At 40.0% G+C, this 23,745-nt stretch overlaps 1 protein-coding gene across 7 annotated transcripts in view; it reads right to left on the reverse strand.

Annotated features, from left to right (window-relative positions):
• LOC125233071 (epsin-2) overlaps positions 1-23,745 on the reverse strand; it is a 42,208-nt gene that overhangs the window by 10,618 nt on the left and 7,845 nt on the right. For 3 of the 7 annotated variants that reach the window (XM_048138930.1, XM_048138926.1, XM_048138928.1), the window contains exons 2-10: positions 21,949-22,004; positions 17,284-17,373; positions 16,320-16,611; positions 13,725-13,906; positions 13,183-13,376; positions 5,692-5,709; positions 3,803-3,941; positions 1,086-1,172; positions 183-321 (exon numbers count right to left, since the gene is read on the reverse strand). In XM_048138930.1, the coding sequence (XP_047994887.1) occupies positions 183-321; positions 1,086-1,172; positions 3,803-3,941; positions 5,692-5,709; positions 13,183-13,376; positions 13,725-13,906; positions 16,320-16,611; positions 17,284-17,373 (1,141 nt within the window). In that variant the 5' untranslated portion in view covers positions 21,949-22,004. The remainder of the gene's footprint in view (positions 1-182; positions 322-1,085; positions 1,173-3,802; positions 3,942-5,691; positions 5,710-13,182; positions 13,377-13,724; positions 13,907-16,319; positions 16,612-17,283; positions 17,374-21,948; positions 22,005-23,745) is intronic. The other 4 variants (XM_048138927.1, XM_048138929.1, XM_048138932.1 and 1 more) reach the window with 3 other exon arrangements.

The following is a 23,745-nucleotide window of genomic DNA, read 5'->3' on the forward strand; positions in this document are numbered from 1 at the left end:
TGGGCTGCACCTGACCCCATGGGCTCGAGTGCACTGCTTCGAACTAAGAGTTTTTTCCTCGTCCGCGGATCAACGTTCCAGCAGATAAGCATACAAACTCTTGACTTCACTACGTTTAGCTTAGAAATTACCGTCTTCTAATTTAAGTATTGGCTGAGAATATTATCAACTCAGATAGTTACCTAGCGCGGTGAGGTCGAAGGGGTCATCGTGGTTGGAGGCGCGCGGCCGCTGCGACAGCGCGTCGAACTGTTCCAGCTCCGAAGATGGCGACGATAGCACGGACGGCGGCGACTTGCTCTGCAAAGTCGTCGTTAGTTCCTTATAAGGAATGTATAGTTAGTGAGGGTTAGTAAATAACATCACCCACCACCGAATTTCATATTAGCTGGGTCCACAGAGGGCGTGCAGCGTCGCAAATGTCGCGATGAGTGTGCGCTAAGCCACCGACATTCTCACATAGTCTTAGTACTATATAAACGTTAGCTCAATAGGAACAATATCCAGAATAAAGGCATACTTATAACCAATTGGTTGTGAAAAAGAGGCAACGAGGCTTGGAAAACGCCCAATGTAAACGTGGGCCGAGAAACACGCGCACGCTGCTTCGGCCGAGGTTAGTCTACATTGAACGTTTGCCACGCATGGACCTTGCCTCTGTGTGGACGCGCCTATTCATGTGAGCAGATGTTCATACATTCATAACACAGGTAGGTAGAAGTTAGAAATCAATGTACGAATTTCCTTGTTCAATATTATTTACAATCAGTATTTTTTGGAAAGTACTTTTACTATAATTAAATAGGGTACTTTCCTATACTTAAAATACATCACCAGTGCACGAAATAATGCACCAGATAATTAGAAGAAAAATATGGGCAGTAGTTAAACATACTTTCTACTTAGTAAGTCAAAGGAAAGATATAAAAGTAAACGAATTTACCGTGACGTCACCGTTCACGATTTCATAATTTTCATATTACCAATTCGTTTTGACAGTTCTTAAAAAGAAGGTGATTTGACTAGTAGGAAACTAGCCTAAGATAGTTGTTCAGTGAGTCGAGTAAGTGGTCGGGTGTAGGTACCTGCGCGACGGGCGCCCAGGGGTCGGCGGGCGCCCAGGGGTCCCGCGCCGGGCTGCCCACGCCCGACCACGCGTCTGGCATCGTATCCTGCGGGAACACAATACATTCACTTAGCACCATCATTCATAATAACCACCCCACACTAGCGTCTTTTAGGGCCAATTGCATCAACCACGGTTAACAGACACGTTAACGGCACGCGTCACGCAGTAGAGGTCTATAGAACTTCCCAAACGATAAAATTTAGTCAACCCTTTAACGGTGACAGACGGTTTGGTGCAACCGACCTTTAATAGCGTCTAGCCATCGCTATGGTTAATTACGTCGATTCGAGGGAGTTGCGTCAAGCGAGCAGCCATATAGATGAAGACGAGCTTTGGTTTGATTGGTATTGTCATGCCATCATAGATTTGTCAATTAGCACGTCATCGTGAATGGCACGACCCATAGAGTTGGTTATAACTTATAAGATGGGAAGATGCTAGTGTATGTGTGCAGCGACAGTGGGCGATGCGATGAGCGATAAAGAATAGGAGCAGTATGCCGTACTTCACACTGAAATGCTAGCTTAACTGTGACATATTTACCTTATCTTTACTAGGTGTTGATATACATATACAATATTCACCTCCGTTTAGACAAAACTCGGAAGAATTACTAATAAACATACACTTTCAACTGATTTTATAAACTCACACATTGTTTGAGGCTAGCCAGTATGCTTAGATTAAAAGTAGGTTACAGTTTTACTATCCCAAACAGAGACAGTGTGAAGAGAAACGAATTGTCACCATTCTATTTAAAATCTGTTTGAAAAGAGAAAAAATCTCAAAAATCTGTAACTCTTCTCATTCCGGACAGACTCTAACACAATATTTTAGTTCTAATAGCCTCCGATTTTGGTATGTACAATGCATATGTTATATAACATTGTCTTCACATTTATGTATGTAACGTTGTCAATCAATGGTGTCATATTCAAAAGAAGAAAATGTGCCACACCTCAACCAATAACATCACTGCCGGTGATCTACAAAACACACATCGTGCCGATCGGAACGTATGACATTAGCCGTGATTTTACATTAAATTGTCTAGCACACTGTACTCCACCTCTTACCATAGCATCAGAAAATATGCCAAATTCTGGCTCCTGGGGCTGATACTATGGGAGCAAAAATTATTTATTAAAACGCTTCATTGACGCTCCATTGTATAACGACGTTTCCAAAGTTACGTTAAAACTTCTAGCAAACTAATTTTAGGGTACATAATACTCCACTCCTTACCCTAGCATCGGAAAATATGCCGAAATCCAACTCCTCGGGCTAATAAATGTGAGAGCAGAAAAAATATCATTGAATTGAAATAATAACGTGAGTACAACTGTAGATTCATTAGGTACTTAATTGGTTACATTTTTAATGACGTTGACTAAATATTTTTAAGTTTTTCTTGTCTGCAAATATTTTTTTATCTGCTCGACTTCCATAGACATAAGCAATGCCAAAATCCTATAAGCCTCACTCTCAATCATGTTAACTTGTCAACCATCTGCGTATGCGATTGCCAAGTTTCTATCAGCGCGTAAGCGCATCCGCGGGACTTATAAAGTTAATACAAAAAGTAAAGGTCCTAAAACATAAGCCGAACTGTTTCTGCTTATATATTCGTATGACATGTCTACAGAATAGGCAATTACAAAGATATAGTTTTATCGCGGAACAATCAAATGAGTTAAAGACAATACTATTCTATAATTGTATACGTAATAATTTGAACATTTCATTCCTACGCTGCTGCGTCAGTGTGTGTAACGGCTCAGCCACGACATTGTTCTAAGCGCGACAGCGGTGAGCGGCAGCCATACGTGCGAATGAAAAGTCCCATCGCTGTGTCTCGCTCCAATGTACGGCCGCCGCTCACCGCTGCCGCGCTTAGACCAATGTCGTGGCCGAGCCGTAAGACTATAGAGCGCAGGGTTCGATCGTGTGTTCTACACCCTTTTTTTTATGAAATAGGCAGCAAACGAGCAGACGAGCCGCCTGATGGTAAGCAGTCATCGCCGCCCATGGACATAAGCAACCCTGTTTTTATTGTATTCCGTTAACTTTAAGGGAAGGTTCTTTAGATCAAATACAATTAATTTCTCTAAGAAACTAACGTCTTAACTCTTACGGCTATTAAGTTATTAAAAAAATAAAGATAATTACTGAACACGTGTGTGACAGCCTTTACCAATTCCTAATGTCATTTGTTTTGACATGTGCCGTCAATCACTTGACACTAACTTGAATGTTATTCTTAAGGGTCTCTCACACTAATAAACTAATTTATTATGTATGTAAATGATGAACAAATTTTGCGAATTTACCTATTTAAAAGTGATTCCTGATAATGAACCTACCTACCTACGTGTCGAATAGGCTAGTTTCCTATACTTAAAATAAAATATTTTATGCAGTGCACGAAATTAAGCATAATTAGAAGAAAAATATAGAAGACAGTAGTTATGATTAAACATAATTTATATTTAATAACTAAAGATATAAAGTAAATGAATAGATCGTGACGTCACTCCTCAGTATTTCATAGTAATTCCATATTAGCAAATCGTTTTGACAGTTCTTAAAAAGAAGCTTATTTGACTAGTAGAAAACTAGCCTATTTAACGGAAAACAAAAAAAAAACACGGTGTACAGTTAGCATGTCCTCACCTGTTTCTGTGGCGGCGAGGCGATGCCCCAGGGGTCTGCGGGCGCGGCTGGCGGCGAGCCGAGGTTCACGTCCAGCAAGTCCAGGAGGTGCGACTGCTGTGCCTGTGCCGGCTCCGGCTTCTTCTCCGCTCCTGGCGTCCTGGAATAACAAATATTCGTATATTCGTTGAAGAATATATGGGCACACAGATTACCAGTTCGCCCGACGATAATATTAACGTCAATAAAGAGGCACGCTTAAAGGTTATGACAAATGGCGCCACCTTATTAGTCCATTGCACAGATAAATAATTTCATACGTGAGAGCGAAAAGAAAAATATTTTTTCTCTCTCACACATATGAATGACAGTGACATGCCCAGACACCGCCGCCTGGCGGGATAAAATGTCAGTATGCCTCCTCATTATTCGCCTCTATGCGATTGTCTGACAAGCTGGGCCAACTTCTGGAGCTGGTTCCACCAAAAGTACAATAGTTGACGGTCCGTTCCGTAGCATATCTAATGGTGCTCTTACATGGGCAATATCTACAATTCCAAGCAATCTACATATCATTGTTCCATACGCACTAATTACGGAGCCAACGCGGCAATGGTATGTAAATTGCTTGGAATTGTATTGATTGTCCGGGTAAGAACACCATTAAGTATCACTTTTTAACGCTCTATTGATGCGACAGAGCCAGTTGGGCGTTTTCCAAAATAAATCTCGAAAATCGAATTTCACCAGATCTGGACGTGTCTGGGCTCATTCTTCTCAGAATCACGAGCTGATTCGATCCCGACGATAAAAAATGTGTCCTAATTTTTGTTTCCTTTTACGTCACGATTTTAGTATGAACTTACTACGAGCGTGACGTATTGGAAACTCGAATTTTGTATGGAAAATTTGGGACACATTTTTTTATCGTCGGGATCGAATCAGCTCGTGATTCTGAGAAAAATGAGCCTAAACACGTCCAGATCTGGTGAAATTCGATATTCGACATTTCATTTGGAAAACGCCCAGTTGCGTATTACGTATTCACCACGGAGAGTCAACGCTTGTACTCTCTGCTACAGACTTTGACATGCTGATATAGTCAGGGTAATCTGTGGGCCCCTTTGCGGAAATATAGTGCTTACTAGATGAAAATCAAACTCGATGGTAATGAAGTAGGTACATATTGGATACACATAAGTATAACCTTTCTTAGGCTAGCGAAATTTGAGCACAGATAATCAAAATCACTCAACACAGGCATAGTTAGTTGCGTAAATTATAATTGAAATAGTAACCAATAATCAATGAGTTATAATAACTAGCTTTTCCTAAAAGATTGAAGACAAGCAGATATAAATCAAATTTAAATTTGATTTAATTGGATACAATGAAGTAAACTAACGAGCGAACTGAACGAACTACGTAGATGATGAATTAAGTTGTTAATTACTCAGCCACGCAAAAATCAAACAGTTATAAGGATTAGAAAACACAGATACACTACTATGATAAGACAGCTTTAATTTAAAGTCTTGATATGGATTTCTGTTTTCACGGAAGCAAGGACTTATCATAATTTTTAAGTTAGTTCTTTGTGTTGGCGCAATTTTTTTGATCTAACTTATATATTTCACTTCCGCAAAACCATAAATTGTACCAAAGACAAGACTTATATATCTGTATAGTCGACATGAACTTCGAGCGCAGCTAAATTAGTCAAATATTACTTTCTATTATGATAAAGACACTTGAGACCAATAAGTTTTACTGAAGTATTTAAAAAAATAGTTTGTGTCCAAAATTCGTGTCGGCTTCACTATTTTCCTGCAATGAATATAGTAATTTTTTAGCTATGAAGAGAGCAAAGCTACGAAGGGAATTTGGCGATCTAGGTTATTTTTATTTACCCAATTTGAAATAAAGACCTGTAGACAAATAAAGACATTCAAACATACATATTTTGGCCAATTTGGAAATTTTAGATCAAAATGTTATGAAAAACAAATACATAATAAATAGTTTTAGTAATATTTTTTATATCTACTTGATATACATTTGTATGTGACGTTTTCAATCAAAACATTTTTGATTGAATACGGCACATGTATGTCGGCGCTATTAATAAAAGCGCCATCTGTTATTATTTACTGTAACCTTTGTGAGCGCCATCTAGCGTCAAACTGTGAAATTATTATAGATTGTTTACGTTGACAAGCGACTTAGCTTGATAGCTGGTTGACTGCGCCATCTGTCGGCGATATTATGTAATCATTCGGTGGATCAGGTGACCGTTGGCAAACCGGTAGGTGCTTGTTTTGAACTGGGGATTGGGCACTTTCGCTCGAGCCGCCGGTCTGTCAACGAGTCCTTTGGTGAGCTGTATCACACCTGAATCACTTTATTATTGTTTTGATTATGTGTTTTATTGTGTTCTGATACTTCTGATTGTGTTTTGATTAATTATTGCGTATTACTGTTAGGCGTATTAATAAATAGTGAATCGTAAAACCAACCGGACTTTGATATGGAGGACCTGAGCGAGCCGGACGATGACGGCTCGGTTTCCCCTATAATATCTACTTATAAATCCGACATCGGAAGTGGAAAAAGACCTCTTAACGCGTCCGATACCCCGCGAAACCCTGACGTAAACAAAAGTGATTTGTCGAATTCTATCGCAAGAAATAATAAGCGCTCGAGTACTTCGACGAAAAATAGCGGTGTTTCTAGACTGGTTTTAAATCAAAACAACGTACCGGTTTCTGCGACTATCACACAAAACACTGCGCGATTTTCTTCCACAGCAGATCATAATCACGGGACAAATTCGGTCCCTACAAACGAAAATATCGTGCCGCAGTTCGCCGCGATAAATAACGACGTACCCGTTTCGACCGCGACAAACAATCATGACGAGCAAAGTTCTTTCGCAACCAACGTTTCCAATAATGATCCTAATCGAATACTATCATCGTTTGCAGAGATATTAGACAGGATAACTAGCCAACAACAAAAGAACATGAATACTAATAATGAACTGTTAGCCGGAATTTTGTCTAAAGCTGTCACTTCGTCACAACGCCCAAGGCTGAGCGATATTTATATTGCGCCATTTAACCCGGATGGTGAAGTTCCCGTTAGAGATTGGTGTGAGCACGTAGACAGGGCCAAACAACATTGGAACCTAACAGATTACGAAATTTGCACTAAGATTGCAGGCTTATTACAGGGTCGAGCGAAGACCCTCGGAGATACGTGGCTTGTAAAATCTCCGCTTTGGAGTGACATGCGAGATGCTTTAGTGCAGACTTTTGAACCTGAAGCGCGGTATTCAAATGATATTTTGAAATTACGTAATTTCAAATTCGATGCGTCAAACCCGTCAGAATCTATAACGCGTGCGTGGACTATTTGGAAAAGAATTATGAGCGGTGACATGGAAAAAGATGCTGTTGAAGCAATTATAGGTTGTATTGATAATGAATTCCTGAGGTTACGTCTGATATCTAGCAAATGTACAACAGTACCTGAGTTGATCTCCGTCATATCTACTACAAAACCACGTGAATCTAGGAGCGGTGAACCACCAGCTAAACGACCTAGGCTTCGCAACACTCGGGACGAATCACTTCTGTCTTGTTTCAAATGTGGCAAAGTAGGTCATGTACAATTAAATTGTCCTAATAAAAACAGTACTGACCCTAAGCCTTTGTTAACATCAAACGACTTAACATCGAACGTGAAGCCTTCGGAAAAGCCACCACAAAAGTGTACTTATTGCGGAAAATTAGGACACAGCGAAACAGTATGCTTCAAAAAACTAAAGGACGATGGTGATAAGATAGCTTTGGTCACAGTGGGATCTAAAGTATCCATTCCAATGCAAGTTGAAGTTAATAAGCGTAAACTTACAGCACTATTTGATAGCGGGGCAGAACGGTCCTTAGTAACAAGATCATTAGGCCAAACTTTACCTGGAAAGCGAGAGGACTATCCTTTAATGCTATTTGGAGTAGGTGGTCCTATTGTATCTAGCCAACGTATAACAGTCACGTGTCTTATCAGTGGTATATTCGTCGAAATACGTTTTTACGTAGTAGAAGATCACGAAATACCTTGCGAGCTTATAATTGGATCCGATTTGGTCAAAGGGACAGGGTTAGAAGTCAACATTACCGAAAATGGAGCTACTTTAAAGAGAATTGCTCAAGTATTGACAGTAACGACAAATGAAGACTTCGTACAAAATATCGATACCGATTTGACTGACAAAAACGAGATTGCAGAATTAAAGGCTGTCCTGGAGAAGAATAGAGATGTCTTTGCTTGCGGAATACCCAAGACTAAAGTTACTACGGGACACATGGATATTCAACTCAAGGATCCCAAGAAGGTAGTCTCGCGAAGGCCATATCGCATGGCGCCTATAGAGCGACAGAAGGTAAAGACAATCGTCGACGACCTCATTGCTAATGGAATAGTTCGCGAAAGTACATCCGAGTTCGCGAGCCCGGTTGTACTTGTGAAAAAGAAGAATGGTGACGATCGTATGTGTACCGATTATAGGGAATTAAACAGCAATACCGTCCCCGTAAAATTCCCACTGCCTATAATCTCAGATCAGATAGACAGGTTAGCTGATGCCTCTTATTTTATCTGTCTGGATATGGCTCAGGGCTTCTATCAGATCCCTATCAAAGAAGAGTCCATCCCAAAAACAGCTTTTATCACTCCAGACGGCTTATTTGAGTATGTTATGATGCCGTTCGGACTTATGAACGCACCAGCGGTATTTCAGCGTGCAATAATGGCTGCATTGCGTCCATTTCTCAACGATATACTCATTTATATGGATGATGTCCTTATAAAATGCAAAACTTTCAAAGAAGGGCTCGAAATGTTGGATCGAGTGCTGGTTGCTTTGCACGAGGCTGGTTTCTCCGTCAATCCTAAGAAATGTGTGTTTTTCAAAAACTCTGTTGAATATCTAGGCAACATCATTTCAAAAGGTACAGTGAAACCAAGCCCCAAAAAGGTGGAATCATTAGAGAAGTCTCCTGTTCCGACTACTGTGAAGCAAGTCCGACAATTTTGTGGCTTAGCTGGCTACTTTAGGCGCTTCATCCCATCTTTCTCGGAACGCATGATTCCTCTATATAATTTGACAAAGAAAGACGCTAAATTTCAATGGACGGCCGAATGCGAGAGTGTGAGACTCGACATCATTAGGAGATTGACTTCAGCTCCCGTGCTAACGATTTTCAGAGATGATTTGCCAACGGAGCTACATACCGATGCCAGCAGTTCTGGCCTCGGAGCGATACTTATTCAAATTAAAGATGGCCGACAACATGTTGTGGCATACATGAGCATGAGGACGACAGAACCGGAAAGTCGATATCACTCCTATGAGCTGGAGACACTGGCCATAGTTCGAGCTGTGAAACACTTTAGACAATATTTGTACGGGAGGAAATTTACTATCGTTACGGATTGCAACGCGATAAAATCATCCTTGCAAAAACACGAACTCCTTCCAAGGATTCACAGGTGGCTGGCGTATTTGCAACACTACGACTTCAATATCGAATATCGTCAGGGCAGCCGCATGAAACATGCAGACTTCTTCAGCCGGAATCCAACAGCGTGTATTAATCTAGCGAGTAATGTTGATTCCTGGCTTGTGGTGGAGCAGAGACGCGACCCTGATTTAGCAACGATGATTAAAAAACTCGAACATGGTGAAGAGGTGAACGACTACCGTCTTTATGACAACATTCTCCAAAAGAACGATCCTGAAGATGAACCTGGCCGAAGAGAATGGAAAAAAGTGATACCAAAAACTTACCAATGGAGCATAATTAATGCTTATCACACGGCTTTGAAGCACTTCGGATGGGAGAAAACGCTGGCAAAATTACGTGAAGTTTACTGGTTTCCCGCAATGTCTACTACTGTCAAGCAATTTGTGGACACTTGCGTCATATGCAAAACCAGTAAGGGACCTTCAGGCGCAAAACAAGTACAAATGTACCCAATCGAAAAGAAGCCGACGCCATTTCAAACAATACACATAGATATGACTGGCAAACTGACCAAACGCAACGATAAGCACGAATATGTGGTTGTTATTATTGACGCATACACGAAGTTCACAATGTTAACATATGCCACCAATAAGACTTCGACATCAATGCTTAGCGCTCTCAAAAAAGTAGTAGCAATGTTCGGGGCGCCTCAACAAATAATCAGTGACCAGGACAGCGCTTTCAAAGCTGAGTTTGAAGCGTATTGTAATGAGCATGGGATTCATCAACACTTCATAGCACCAGGAGTAAGCCGATCGAACGGTCAGGTGGAGCGAATGATGGCAGTAGTGAAAAACGGATTGACAATCATCCGTAATTATGAGACTACTGATTGGAAAAAGGTCTTGACGCGCTTCAGTTGGCCATAAATTGTACTAAAAATAAGACGACTAACATAAGCCCTTTAAAAGCTCTAACTGGTAGATCATGTGCTGTGCCAGCCGAATTAGTTTGTTTAATTGATGACGCTGAAGGTACCGTTGATCGCAACCAATTGGAAAAGTACATGAATAAAAGAATCGAAGATCGTGCTGCAAAGGACAAACAAAGATTTGACAAAGGAAAGGCTCGGGTAAACCGATTTCAGAAAGGGGATATGGTACTATTTAAAACAAACCCAAGGACACAAATCGGTCTTGACTTAAAATATCCAGATGCCTATGAAATTTGGAAAATATTACCCAATGATCGCTACATGATTAAAAAAGTAGCGGGCAAAGGACGTCCTAAAAAAGTTGCCCATGACCAGCTTCGTCTCGCACCCAAACCAGGAAGTAGTAATAGCTGTCAAGATGCCATGTCGGCGATCGGAGATGTAGACGATAATCAACCAACAACATCATCAGTGTGAGTGTAAGTGCAAGTGTCTGTGTTAGGGTGTGTGGTGTGTGCAAGTGTAAATCAATAATAATAATTAAAAAAAAGTGAAGTGAATCAACGATTACTAAGTAACTGTCCTTTAAAACCACTGTGCAATTGTATTGTTTACCTAATCATAATGATGTCTTTATAAAATGTTTAGTTATTACTGTAAATGTAACGACGTTGTACTGTAATGAATTCACTTCTTGAAATTCACACAAAGCTTGTCTAGTTTGTAATAACTTACCGTAAGTCTGATCAAAATCGGAAGTTGTTTTAAATGTTCATTTGAAGAACTACACTACAGCATAATTAATTTATAAATTACAGTGCAATGTTTACTAAGTGTGTACTTAGAATTATGTTTGAATTCGTTGTGAGTTATTTCAATTATTACGTTTCCTGTTAATTTGTTGTTAACACATTTTATTCTCAATGATTCGCTGTGATTCCGAATAACGATGTAAATGTTTATTTGATATTGTGTTACATAGTTGTTGAGGACAGGGGCCTCCATCTATGAAAGTTGTTAGTAAGATCAGTAGAACATAGTTGTTGAGGACAGGGGCCTCCATCTATGAGCTCGAATGCTTGAAGTTGTCGAGGACAGGGGCCTCCATCTTTAAGATTTGATGCTATCGCATAGTCGTTGAGGACAGGGGCCTCCTTCTATGAGATTTTTACTGATGCATAGTCGTTGAGGACAGGGGCCTCCTTCTATGAGATTTTTACTGATGCATGGTCGTTGAGGACAGGGGCCTCCTTCTATGAGATGATTACTGTTGCATAGTCGTTGAGGACAGGGGCCTCCTTCTATGAGATGATTACTGTTGCATAGTCGTTGAGGACAGGGGCCTCCTTCTATGAGATTTGTTGTTGTTGTATGATTATTGTGAGATTATTCTATGAACATTATGGATTGCAATGTTGAATTTTGTTGGCTGAGTGCCTGATGATTCTTGTAAAGCATGTCGAGCGCGACCTGCAGCAGGATGGTCGTGTCGGCGCTATTAATAAAAGCGCCATCTGTTATTATTTACTGTAACCTTTGTGAGCGCCATCTAGCGTCAAACTGTGAAATTATTATAGATTGTTTACGTTGACAAGCGACTTAGCTTGATAGCTGGTTGACTGCGCCATCTGTCGGCGATATTATGTAATCATTCGGTGGATCAGGTGACCGTTGGCAAACCGGTAGGTGCTTGTTTTGAACTGGGGATTGGGCACTTTCGCTCGAGCCGCCGGTCTGTCAACGAGTCCTTTGGTGAGCTGTATCACACCTGAATCACTTTATTATTGTTTTGATTATGTGTTTTATTGTGTTCTGATACTTCTGATTGTGTTTTGATTAATTATTGCGTATTACTGTTAGGCGTATTAATAAATAGTGAATCGTAAAACCAACCGGACTTTGATATGGAGGACCTGAGCGAGCCGGACGATGACGGCTCGGTTTCCCCTATAATATCTACTTATAAATCCGACATGTATGGGTTGGTTTATAAATCATGACTAACGATATAGAGCTGTGATAGTAATCCGTGCAGTTGTAGATCCAGTAGTATTCAGGCACGCCCAGATGTTCTAGCCTGGGGTACAGGTGCGGCCTGTGGGAAAAGGAAGGGTTAGGACAAGGAGTGGGAATCTAAGTGAGGAATCAGGAGTTTGGACGTTTCGGAATCCATAAACAACTTTTAAAATGTTATATCGCGAAACAGAAATTTGCGGAGTCTTTATCGAATTATTCAATAATAAAGCTTACTCTCCGCTTCCATTAATTTGTAGCTTATTGGGAGTGACGGGAAGCTAAACTATACCATGACCTTACTGCAGATCATGCTGCGACTACAACCGCACGACGGAAGCTCCGCCGTCGCTCGCTTCCGTAAAAAATTAAAACCTCCTTATAGTTCGTACACTTTTCGCACTCGAAGTCTAAGAGCTATCTCCCCGGTTGGTACCTATTTAAATATTGCCGAATCAAACACGGAGATTTTGACTTTCAAAGCTGTAAACACCGTGCCATTCTGCTAACTTTGTTTCACTGTAACTACTTATTGCAGATCGTGTTGCGACTAGCTGGTGGCGAGCTGTAACCGCATGTCGTCTGAGCGCCGCCGCCGCTCCTCTCGTTCCGCCTCCTCCCGGGACATAGCGAGGGCTAATTGTAGTTGAAGTTCCTCCTCGCCCGCAGTCAGCGGCCGCGCTAACTCCGAGCCATTCTGCTGACTCTTTTCAACTGTGAATACTCACTGCAGATCGTGTTGCGACTGGCTGATGGCGAGCTGCAACCGCACGTCATCAGAGCGCCGCCGCCGCTCTTGTCGTTCCGCCTCCTCCCGGGACATGGCGAGGGCCAGCTGTAGTTGTAGCTCCTCCTCGCCCGCGGTTAGTGGCCGCGCTAGCTCCGTGCCATTATGCTGACTCTGTTCAACTGTGAATACTCACTGCAGATCGTGTTGCGACTGGCTGATGGCGAGCTGCAACCGCACGTCATCAGAGCGCCGCCGCCGCTCTTCTCGTTCCGCCTCCTCCCGGGACATGGCGAGGGCCAGCTGTAGTTGAAGCTCCTCCTCGCCCGCGGTTAGTGGCCGCGCTAGCTCCGCGTCGCGACCGTGCCATTCTGCTGATTCGCTGTTCAACTGTAAACACAAAAATACAGTGTAAAAATATCACCTAATACACGAAACAGACCAGGACCATTAAAGCGTTTGCATAAAACTATTTTAGTAAATTTCACTGCTAAGAGTGCTTACTTGCTGAGTGACCTTCATCAATCCATTTAAGGAATAATGAAGTACCTAAACTGTTATTTAGTTATTCAAGATTGATAAGAAATCAGAACTGCTGAGCAGGGGCAAGACTACTGACTAGTGCGCAATGCTCAGCGCTGCTGAGCGAATAGTTGCCAGAATCGTTTGGAGGACATGTCAGGCACGAGAAGCATTGGTAGTGCTACCCTCTCAAACACTTATGAGGATGAGACTTACATTCTCAACAGGCGGATATTGCGGGCTTGAAGGCGTGTCCAACGCGCCATCGCTGCCGAAGGCACTCGCGCTCTGCGCAAAGCGCTGCTTCGCTTTTAGAGCTCTCGCGCGCTCGTTCTTCAACCGCTCGTCGTCTTTCAGCAGATTCACTAGCTGTTTCGCTTTCTCGCGCACGTTTAGACCTGGAATGAAAGAGACAAAACTTCAATGAGAGCAGATATCAAATTGTACATTTCGATTGTTCCCGTTATTATATTCTAACCGTTAGCTATCGAAGCTTTCAGTGATTTCAACCACCACCTAATCTAATATTCAAGCAAAGTTTAAACTAAATAATTTACTTCGATTAAAGTGTAGGTACATTCCCCGATTTGCTTAATACATTTACATTCCAATTAGGGCAAAAACTCATTATCAAATTTATTTCACAATAATAAATTCCCAATATCAGCTTAAAATTATGCGTCATACTAATTCCTCAAAATAAGATTATACCTAATACGAAATTCGACAAATGTAACATCCAGCTTCCTTTATACGCATGGCATGACACATACGAACCTTATCAGCGGCATACATTTGAAGTGAAATTAATAACTTTGTATCACATCACAAGGCCACGGTCCGAATACCATTGACATCACAGAACACCCCACTAGAAGCCAAATGCAAGCGATATTGTTCGAGACGCAAATCACCAATCCTTGCGGGGTGAGGCGGGCGCGCAAGGTGCTGCCATTGGTCGTTTCAAATAATGGCGCGCCTTTATGATTAGCAGTAGGGATGGGAATGGGACATGTCTATTATAGACAATGGTACCGGTACCAGTACTGTGGTGAATTTGTTTTGCAACAAATTATAATATTATAATTAAATTATAATAAGGCCTAGTTACCCTTCGGGTTGGAAGGTCAGATGGCAGTCGCTTTCATAAAACTAGTGCCTACGCCAAATCTTGGTAGTAGTTTCCAAAGCGGACCCCAGGCTCCCATGAGCCGTGGCGAATGCCGATGCCGGGATAACGCAAGGAGGATGATAATTGTGATAGCATCTCAATAAAAATCATTCTAGTAACTAATAACTAAACTGTGCATTTTTACTTACGTTTACTAAGTTAAATAACCAACTAAATATTCTAAACTAATCAATGAACTAAATACCACTACAGACTCTACAGATTCTAGATAATTATTCACTATTACAAATCTGCTTTCTTTTATATTTCATAAAATGGTAGCACATGGTACGAACGGCAGTACGAAGTTCCCGCAACAGACATAAACTAACATGGCCCCATGCCTAGTCGTTTACGTGAAAGGGATAGCATATCACATTGTTAACTCGGTAAAGAGGGATGGACGCGCCTCGGCGCCGCTCAGCACAACCATATTGACCAGTATAAATGAACTCCGCGGACAATAAACAATATTCAACAAAATAATTAATTTGACTTAACTGTGGAATGTTGTTCCATCTTTTTTACATGTAGAAGTGTTAGAAGACTTGCCACACCACTTTATGCTGTAAGAGACCATTGTTTGCAACCAAAATTGATTATTTAAGATTTTTTCCCGAGCGGACACGGACACTGTTAGCGGGTCGTATACTTGGGCGCTACTGATCGGTGTCGCACGCGTTCAAACTTTTATAAACCTGATTTGTCGTATGCTTGGTGACCGCGAGTCGCCCTGTAAGGGCCATCTTGTTGTATTGATCTGTGATTGACATATATAATAAATAAATAAAATCTTTTATTTCGGACAAACAGGGTATCCATAGAAAGTTAGTAACATGCCGAATCTTAATCTAGTGTTAGTATTTACAATATTTCAAAACTTTATATTACTTCGCAAGGACGAGCACTAAAAATTGGTGCCAGTAGTGGTGTCATTGACGCCATTGCGCGAGATACGTACTCATCAATCGCATTGTAGCGTTCCATCAATGCGATTCAAACGAGTGTTCAGTCGAATTTAAATGATAGTCTTATCCTACTTTTGAAATCTTTGTCAAATACTAATGTAACACTATCAGATAACTGGCCGTTTAGCTGGATGCGATTAGGGAGCTATTCATCAAAAAGGACGTATATCCTAAGGTAGAGGTATAGATATCAGTCTATTTGCTTTTGTAACAGTAGTGTACCATGTGCGTTCACGTAATTGCTGAAATCAGATATAGGTGACTAATACGTGAGATATGTGTCGGGGATTTGCGTTAACTTTGTTTGGCTATATTTTGGTCTGATTTATGATATGCGAATGAGACTTAAAATTGAGTGGTAAAGTGTTAAGTATGTACTCCATTCGAAATTCGTTCACCGTTAGAAATACCCAGTATTTATATTTACTAACGTCACTATGTGCCCCTGTGTTGTGTTGTGTAAGCACTTAGGTGTCGCAGAAAGCAAACCGAGACAGGAACCTCCGATGGCATGAGTTTTCTCTGCCAAGCAGGTCGTGCCGCTCGCAAATCGGCCTCCACAGTCATCAAACCCGTTGTCTAAACATCAATGCGTAAATCGTCTGCAATAGACACAAAAGCCTGTGCTGATGATGATGAAGCACTTATACCAAACAAATTAACAATGCTTACCCTGATCCTTCCACTCCTCCATATACTGAAAATCCTTCAACGTATGTATAGCAAAAATATTCTCCTTGCACTGCATGGCCACCTTCTCGCTGCCAGTCTTTATGAGGTACTCCATCAGTACCAGCGCCTTGTAGACGTGCCTCCAGTTCTTGCCGTGGTCGTTCAGCCGTTTCCATATCATTTGCATGATCTCCGTGAACGCCATGACGTTGTAGGTGAGATCGGCGATTTCCGCCATTAGCGTACTTGAGGGGCCCCATGGATCGTTCGACGTTGCCTCGCGCACTTTTACCTGGGGGAGTATAGTGGATGAAATACTGGTTTATTTTATTGAACGCCGACCCCAAATAATGGGAAAAGGGCAAGGGAATGATGATGATGATTTTTTTGAACGCCGCACTGATACTGATATATAAAATCACACACCGACGGGTGCAAGGGTGGGATAACCCTCACACGAAAGTGGGGTTCATTGATGGGATAAATTCTCTTGGATCTCCAAGAGTACTGAGTAATACTGACCTAATGTCGAGCTCACATCTGTGAGCTCGACATTAGGTCAGTATTACTCAGTACTCGATGAGCTTAGCCTTTTCTGGGAGTCCAAAAGGTCAAGAAGTGAAAGTTAGAAAAAAGGTAAGGTCAATGTTACTCGTAAAATCATTTGCCCAGGCAAGACTATATTTGTAAACTCAATGTTGATGGACTAAATACCAAACTTGAAAATATCTATAGGTTACTTAATTCATAAATGTACCTATACAATACAATGTTTTATATTAGGCCTAGTTACCCTTCGGGTTGGAAGGTCAGATTGCAGTCCCTTTCGTAATTCGAAATTCGTAAAATTCGATTAGTTGACAAAGCGGACCCCGGGCTCTCATGAGCCGCGGCCGCGGCGAATGCCGGGATAACGCAAGGAGGATGATGTTTTATATAAATAATTATTAAGTATCATTCTTACCTGGGCATCGGAATAGTTGTGCGCGAGGTTTTTAATATTTCTCCTTAGGCCCGCCACGTTTACTTGCATATCGTCCCGTCCCCGGGGCATCTGAAAATTCAATGCAATTGCTAATTAATGCTACCGAATCCTAACAATACTTTCTAGAGTATATTCTACTTTTAAAATGTGCGTTCTATCTTTGTAGATACCTATAGGAGAAAAGGAAGTCATAAGTCTATAGATTTCTCAGTAAATGTTAATTATCAGTGCTGTGCGTTAGGGCCAGTTGCATCAACCGCAGTTAACAGACACATCAACGTCACGCAGCAAATTCTATGGAAATTCCCATACAAAACATTTTGCGAACGCTAAATTCGATAACGGATGGTTAGGTGCCACCGACCACCTGCAGACTAGTCTCCCCAGCAGATTATCTGTCATTATGTCATTATTAATACGATTAGAATAAAATGTGTAATCTATGTCGCAACAAGATACTGTCACGCCTTTCATGTGCTAGACCTGCTAAAAACAGAAAAGAAAGGATATTCGCGCACGTAAGAATTCAAATGACGCGGCAAATCAAATTCGCAAACATTTTCGTAGTAAAAATGTTCTTTCTAGCCAAAATGCATTTTTATTTCATGTGGCCACTTGAATGTCTACTCATGTCATGATATAAACTTTTAAAACAGGATAAAAGAAAAACAAAATGTAGGCGTGTTAGAATCAGTATAGATTTTAATAAACACAATCACATAAGTCTCAGTGTTGCTTTGATCATTTTGCCCGCCAAGAGCAATTAATGACAATGCAATACTATAATATTCTTAGTGCCTACGTCAGTAAAATACATAGTTTAATGTGTAATGCAGAGCATAAAGCGATTGATTAAATACATCGTTTATACCGATAACGCTACTTAAGGATAATGGTTTTATAGGCTGTTCAAGGCGAGCAGACTGTAGGTAGGCTAAAAAAAAGTTACTTCCTTCCTTCCGCAAACGGACGACATCGGTAGAGGCATCGCTTCGATTAGCAATCATGGTCACTTTTGTGCATTTTTTCGGATTTAAGTATTGTAGTAGTTATTAAGAAAAACTAAAAAACATAGTGGATTCTAGAAATGAATCTTTTCTAGTGAATTCATCGACAGTTATTGGAATACATGTAGAAGTAGTAGAATATTTGGTACAACTGCTATATTATTTAGTCACGTTCTCAAAGGACTGGATACCTCCATAAAAGTTGTATACATTACAGCTGCAGGCCTAGCACATGATGGCCGCGAGAGTATGTCGCCGCGAGATAGACTACCTGTCCTTATGTCATTAATACAATTAGACAAAGACGTGTCATCTATCTCGCGGCGACATACTCCCGCGGCCATCATGTGCTAGGCCTACTGGTATGCTCAAGGCTCTTCTAATACAATTAATAAATTTCCTTGACGCCTTTGGCTTCGCGTTTACTAAACTAACAGTTATTGTTGGTGCTGAACGATACACGAGGAAAACTAAGACTACTACTAAACTCAAACTCAGTTTTGTTTTATTACTTTTGGTTTGTTATCTAATAACCTAACCACAAAATTAAAATTCCGACATAGGGGACCGATTTTCATGAAACATGACAAAGAACACTCCCGACTAATTAATTCAGCTTTCAAACAAAAAAAGCTAAATCTAAATTGGTTCATTCGTTCGGGAGCTACGATGCCACAGACAGACACACACACACAGACAGACAAACAGACATGTCAAACTTTTAACACTCCGTCGTTTTTGCGTCGGGGGTTAAAAAGTAGGTATTTTAAAGAAAGCAGTACCATCAATTGCTGACACTCAATAATGTCGATGCGTCAGAGGGACTGGTTTCAGTGGTTTCACCCCAACAACAGGTAAAGGTAATGATGACACCAAGTCATAAACACGACAACTACAATGTCGCTTCCCAGGTCAGTTCATTATCCTGTGAAGAATAATCGACCTTATTCGAGGTCGGCTGTTTTGTCTCCAATTCCGCTGTGACCGATTGCGTGCTCTTTGTTTTGGCATCAAGCTATCTTATCAATTGATACGCAAATCAAACAAGACAAAGGCTTTAGAAGTATTATAGTCGTGTTAGCAATTATTATTTTGGCCGTCGAAATGGTTGTCTGACGTAAATGAGGCTAACATTGGCACATAATCGTTACAGGCATACGAACTCGCTTGCATTATATATCGATGTAACGTGACCAGTGGACCGATGAAACTCGCTAACGAGTACTCGCGCCATCTAAATTAATGAGCCCAAGATGTCTAAAGTAAATCAGATCTAAGGACCACGAAAAGTCACAATACGATTCCAGTACGATTGGCCTAATCGCATTTAGGTAAATGAGAAAAAAAATCGCGCGAATCACTATCATGAAACTTTTTAATCTTCATTGCGTGACGGCGGGTAACGGCAGCAGCGCGCCGCTTTGTTTAAATATTATTTTGACATCGTTAATTGCATAATTGTATAAAAATTGGAAAGGTATTGTGAAACTTAATTGCCTACAGGAATTATTTTAGTAAAGACTTGTTACTTTGTTACTGCTGCACTTTTCTAGAAAATCTTAAGATAGGTAAGATTTAAATAAATGACAAACGACGTTAAGTTAAAAGTCCCGTTTAGATAACTTCTTTCAAATCTTAAAACGTCAATATTTTAAAGGTAGATTTTACATGATTTTGAGTTCATATCACCAATCTGTAAGAACATAATATTTTATATAAACTTAAGATTCTCAAATTATAAAATACATAACTGCATACGTACATCCTCCCATACTAATATTATAAATGGGAAAGTGTGTGTTTCTTTGTTTGTTTGTCCGTCTTTCACAGCAAAACGAAGCGATGAATTGTCGTGATTTTTTAAGTGGAGATAGTTAAAGGGATGGAGAGTGACATAAGCTACTTTATGTCTCTTTCTAACGCGAGCGAAGCCGCGGGTATAAGCTAGTACCTAATAAAAAAAAAACTCTCATACACGACAAAAAGCGTTACCACCTAACGCCAGCTTAGCCAGTTAGGGTCAGACTTGTGAAACCGCGCGGGGAAGCCTTGCAAATAAACAAAACCATTTCCACTTTCCTTTATGCAGAATAAAGGCAAAGCATTCTTATTATATTTGTTCAAATCCATGTCCCGCCGTACAAAGCTACAAAGAGACTATTTCGGGTGCGCGTAAACAAAGACGTTTACGCGGCTAGTGACCCGCAAGCGCAGATAAAATGGACCTAATTGTTGATTATAACGGAAGTTTATAGGTTGATGCTATCACTATAGCACAGATAGGGAATTTATAGCCATTTCTATGAGCAAATTGACTACAGATATGTGACTGTAGTGCCTATTATGTACATTCACTATCAGGAAATCCAATACCTACATTCGTGTTGAACTGATATCACTCACGTCGTGGTATTACATATATTATGTTTATAGTTATTGGTTCATTTTCAAGAATGCCTTCATATCAATGTTTAATAACTGTTCACACTGTACTTTTAATTATATAGTTACTGTGTTTTTCTAATTTTCTAACTACTGTCAACATGAAACTGAAAACTTACTTCAATAGGTAATTTAGTAATAACTTAATTATAACCATAGTATAAAATAACTTCTGTAAACTGTAATACTTTAGGCAACAGAATCAATGTTTAATCATTGTTTACACTGTACTTTAATTATATAGCTAACTTGTTTTTCTAACTTTCATGACATATAAATGCAATACAGGTCTCCCGCGGTACAGGCCTAGCCTAGTGCGGGGACCCCTGGAAACTTGTGTTAACAATAATTAGGATATGCACAAATGGATGTAAATTTTACCTATCTTTTGCAACAAATGTCTTTGTGTTTATGTGCAACAATAAACGATTTTTACTTTTTTTACTTTTTTTACTTTTTTTAATCAACAAAAACATAATACTATTCATATTCAAGCTTAGTCATGCTTAATTTCTACTTATATTGTTGGATTACCTTATTAATGGCAAAAACGCAAAAGTTTGTGACGCGAGGAGGGATGTTTGAACTCTTTAGCAAAAACAACGCATAGCTTCACCCTGAATTATCATCATACATCGGGGTTTTGGGAGCGGGAATGATTTACACTAGCCCAAAAATGGTGAAAACGACAAAAGATAAACATTACTTTAACATTTCTAGGTACATTTGGAGCCAGTTACATAGTTAAATACATATTTCAGTAATTCAAATTACTATAAACAAACTTACAAATACACGAATTCATTCCCGCTCCCAAAACCCCGATGTATGATTATCATAATATTTTGATTTCAGACTACAAAAGCAGTCTATTGCTTTTAATGTCAAGGTCACTATTTCAATGACCAAAATTGACAGGCCGCATACGAGGGGTTAAAGAAACTGGTCAGTATATATCTGTCATAAATAAAACTAAAACAGTGTGCTCATGGTATAAAAATAAAGTGTGAATTAAACGAGTCATGTTTACAACAGGTACATTAACTGATATAAAATGATAACTTTGTAAACATATGTGTATAAAAAAAAAAGATAACGGCCAAGCTAATGTTACGCCATACCTTATAGCATTAAAGGAAGCTAGCAAAGTGCACTTTAAATGGATAAACTTTGAGATTGACTACTTTGGACTTACTTTTCACGGTTATTTGTTAACTCAAAAAACGCCGAAGTAACGTGGTGCCGCGATTTCTGCCGACAACATAAACATTCATACAAATTTGAATATACAACGTGCAAACCATTTGTTATTGGAAATGAGAATAACATGCAGACGTCAAGTTTTTTCAAAAGAAACAATTTGTAATGTAAGTTCTTATAAACAGTTCCTCGAAAAATACAATAGGAACTGAAGCTGCGTAACTTTTTAATCATCAAATTTTATTATACAGTCTTTCTATATTTGTTTTCCGCCGACGAGACACTCGACGAGAGATCCCGAGACGAGAACGGGGAGTGTACTACGGTGAACCAATTGCAATCCTAGGCCACTGCATTTGTAATAAAGTCACTTAGACGTTTACTGTGCAAAGGTTTTATGATGGCCTAGAATTCAAATGGGTTAACAGGTGCATGCTGTAGCTACATGCGGTTCCCTTCTCCTCTCGTCCTTAATCATCTCATCTCGCCGTTTTCTGATTGAGTCTCTAGAGTCTCTCGTCGAGTGTATAGCCAACATTCCACTTCAACGAAATAGCACCTACACGCAGAACGTAAACCCAAGTTTAACCCTCCTGTACCATCTTGAATGTCAGGAAAATTAACTGGGCTTTGATGTTCTACAGGCAGTAAGTTACAACAGTTTGATGTTTAAAAAGTCTCTCGATTTTATTCTGCTCCGTTTAGCCGTTATTAAATATTTGGCGAGCCCTATAAGCAAAATTGTAGTCATATTAAAGATCGGTATATGGAATTAACAATTTTGATAACAGACAGACTAGAGAAGTTAAACTGAATGGAAGATTGAAAAATTGACGCCGCATCTTAAGCACAAAACAGTCAAATGTGTGTTAGTAAATAAATAAATCACCGTCAAACATATTTATTATAACACTATTATAATGTACACTCATGCTAAAATTATTTATATTAAAAAGTAACGCACATATAGCAAAAAGTAAAAAGTGTTTGACATTTGTGCACGAAATGTGCCGAGCAGGCAGCACTAGGAGTTACTGAGCAAGGAGGCGGGTGTTAGGCTAGGTGCACATTGCATGTGTAACCCAAAATGTATATGGTAACTTATACAAATGTATCATTGGCAGTATTTAAGGTTCATGCGTTCTTTGGTGATTTTCAAGCTTGATGGTTAAGCTTTTATCGCCGACTGTACCTTTCTTTCAACAGTCATCTACTGCTCTCCGAGAAGATTCTAAAAACCCCTAACTCTACGGGGATACGGCGTTTCATAACAGAGTTCCTATGACCACCTTTCTGCTGCATCATCAGATCAGCTCCATGACACCATAATATTGCATTGTCACGTGATTTACATATGTGTGCAAAATTTCAGCTCAATCGGAAACCGGAAAGTGGGTCAAATTTAGCTTCTACGTTTTGACCCAAACTAACAAGGCAAGTTGAATAAAAGCTTGTGAAAAAATACTGATTTCTCGCCAGTAAAGAGAATTTTTTTCAAATAAAAAAATATGCTTGTAACATTTACTAAGTCAGTGTCCGAACTAAACTGAAAGCGTTGTGCGGAAGATTACAGCGTGATGCAATGTCAAAGTTGAAACTATTATTCTTAGGCGACGTCGGTTTTCAGTAGGAGACAATACAATAGGTTAATAAAGTAGTAAAACTTGCATTTTTCTAATACTGAGGCATATCTACAAACATGCACTATTAGTTCTAATTAAAAACATACAATTAACTAGCTAACTACTTTACATTAATAGCTTGTTGTGGGTTAGTTGTTATCTCATTTAAT

This window comes from Leguminivora glycinivorella, chromosome 14 (assembly GCF_023078275.1).
Source record: "Leguminivora glycinivorella isolate SPB_JAAS2020 chromosome 14, LegGlyc_1.1, whole genome shotgun sequence".
NCBI lineage: Eukaryota > Metazoa > Arthropoda > Insecta > Lepidoptera > Tortricidae > Leguminivora > Leguminivora glycinivorella.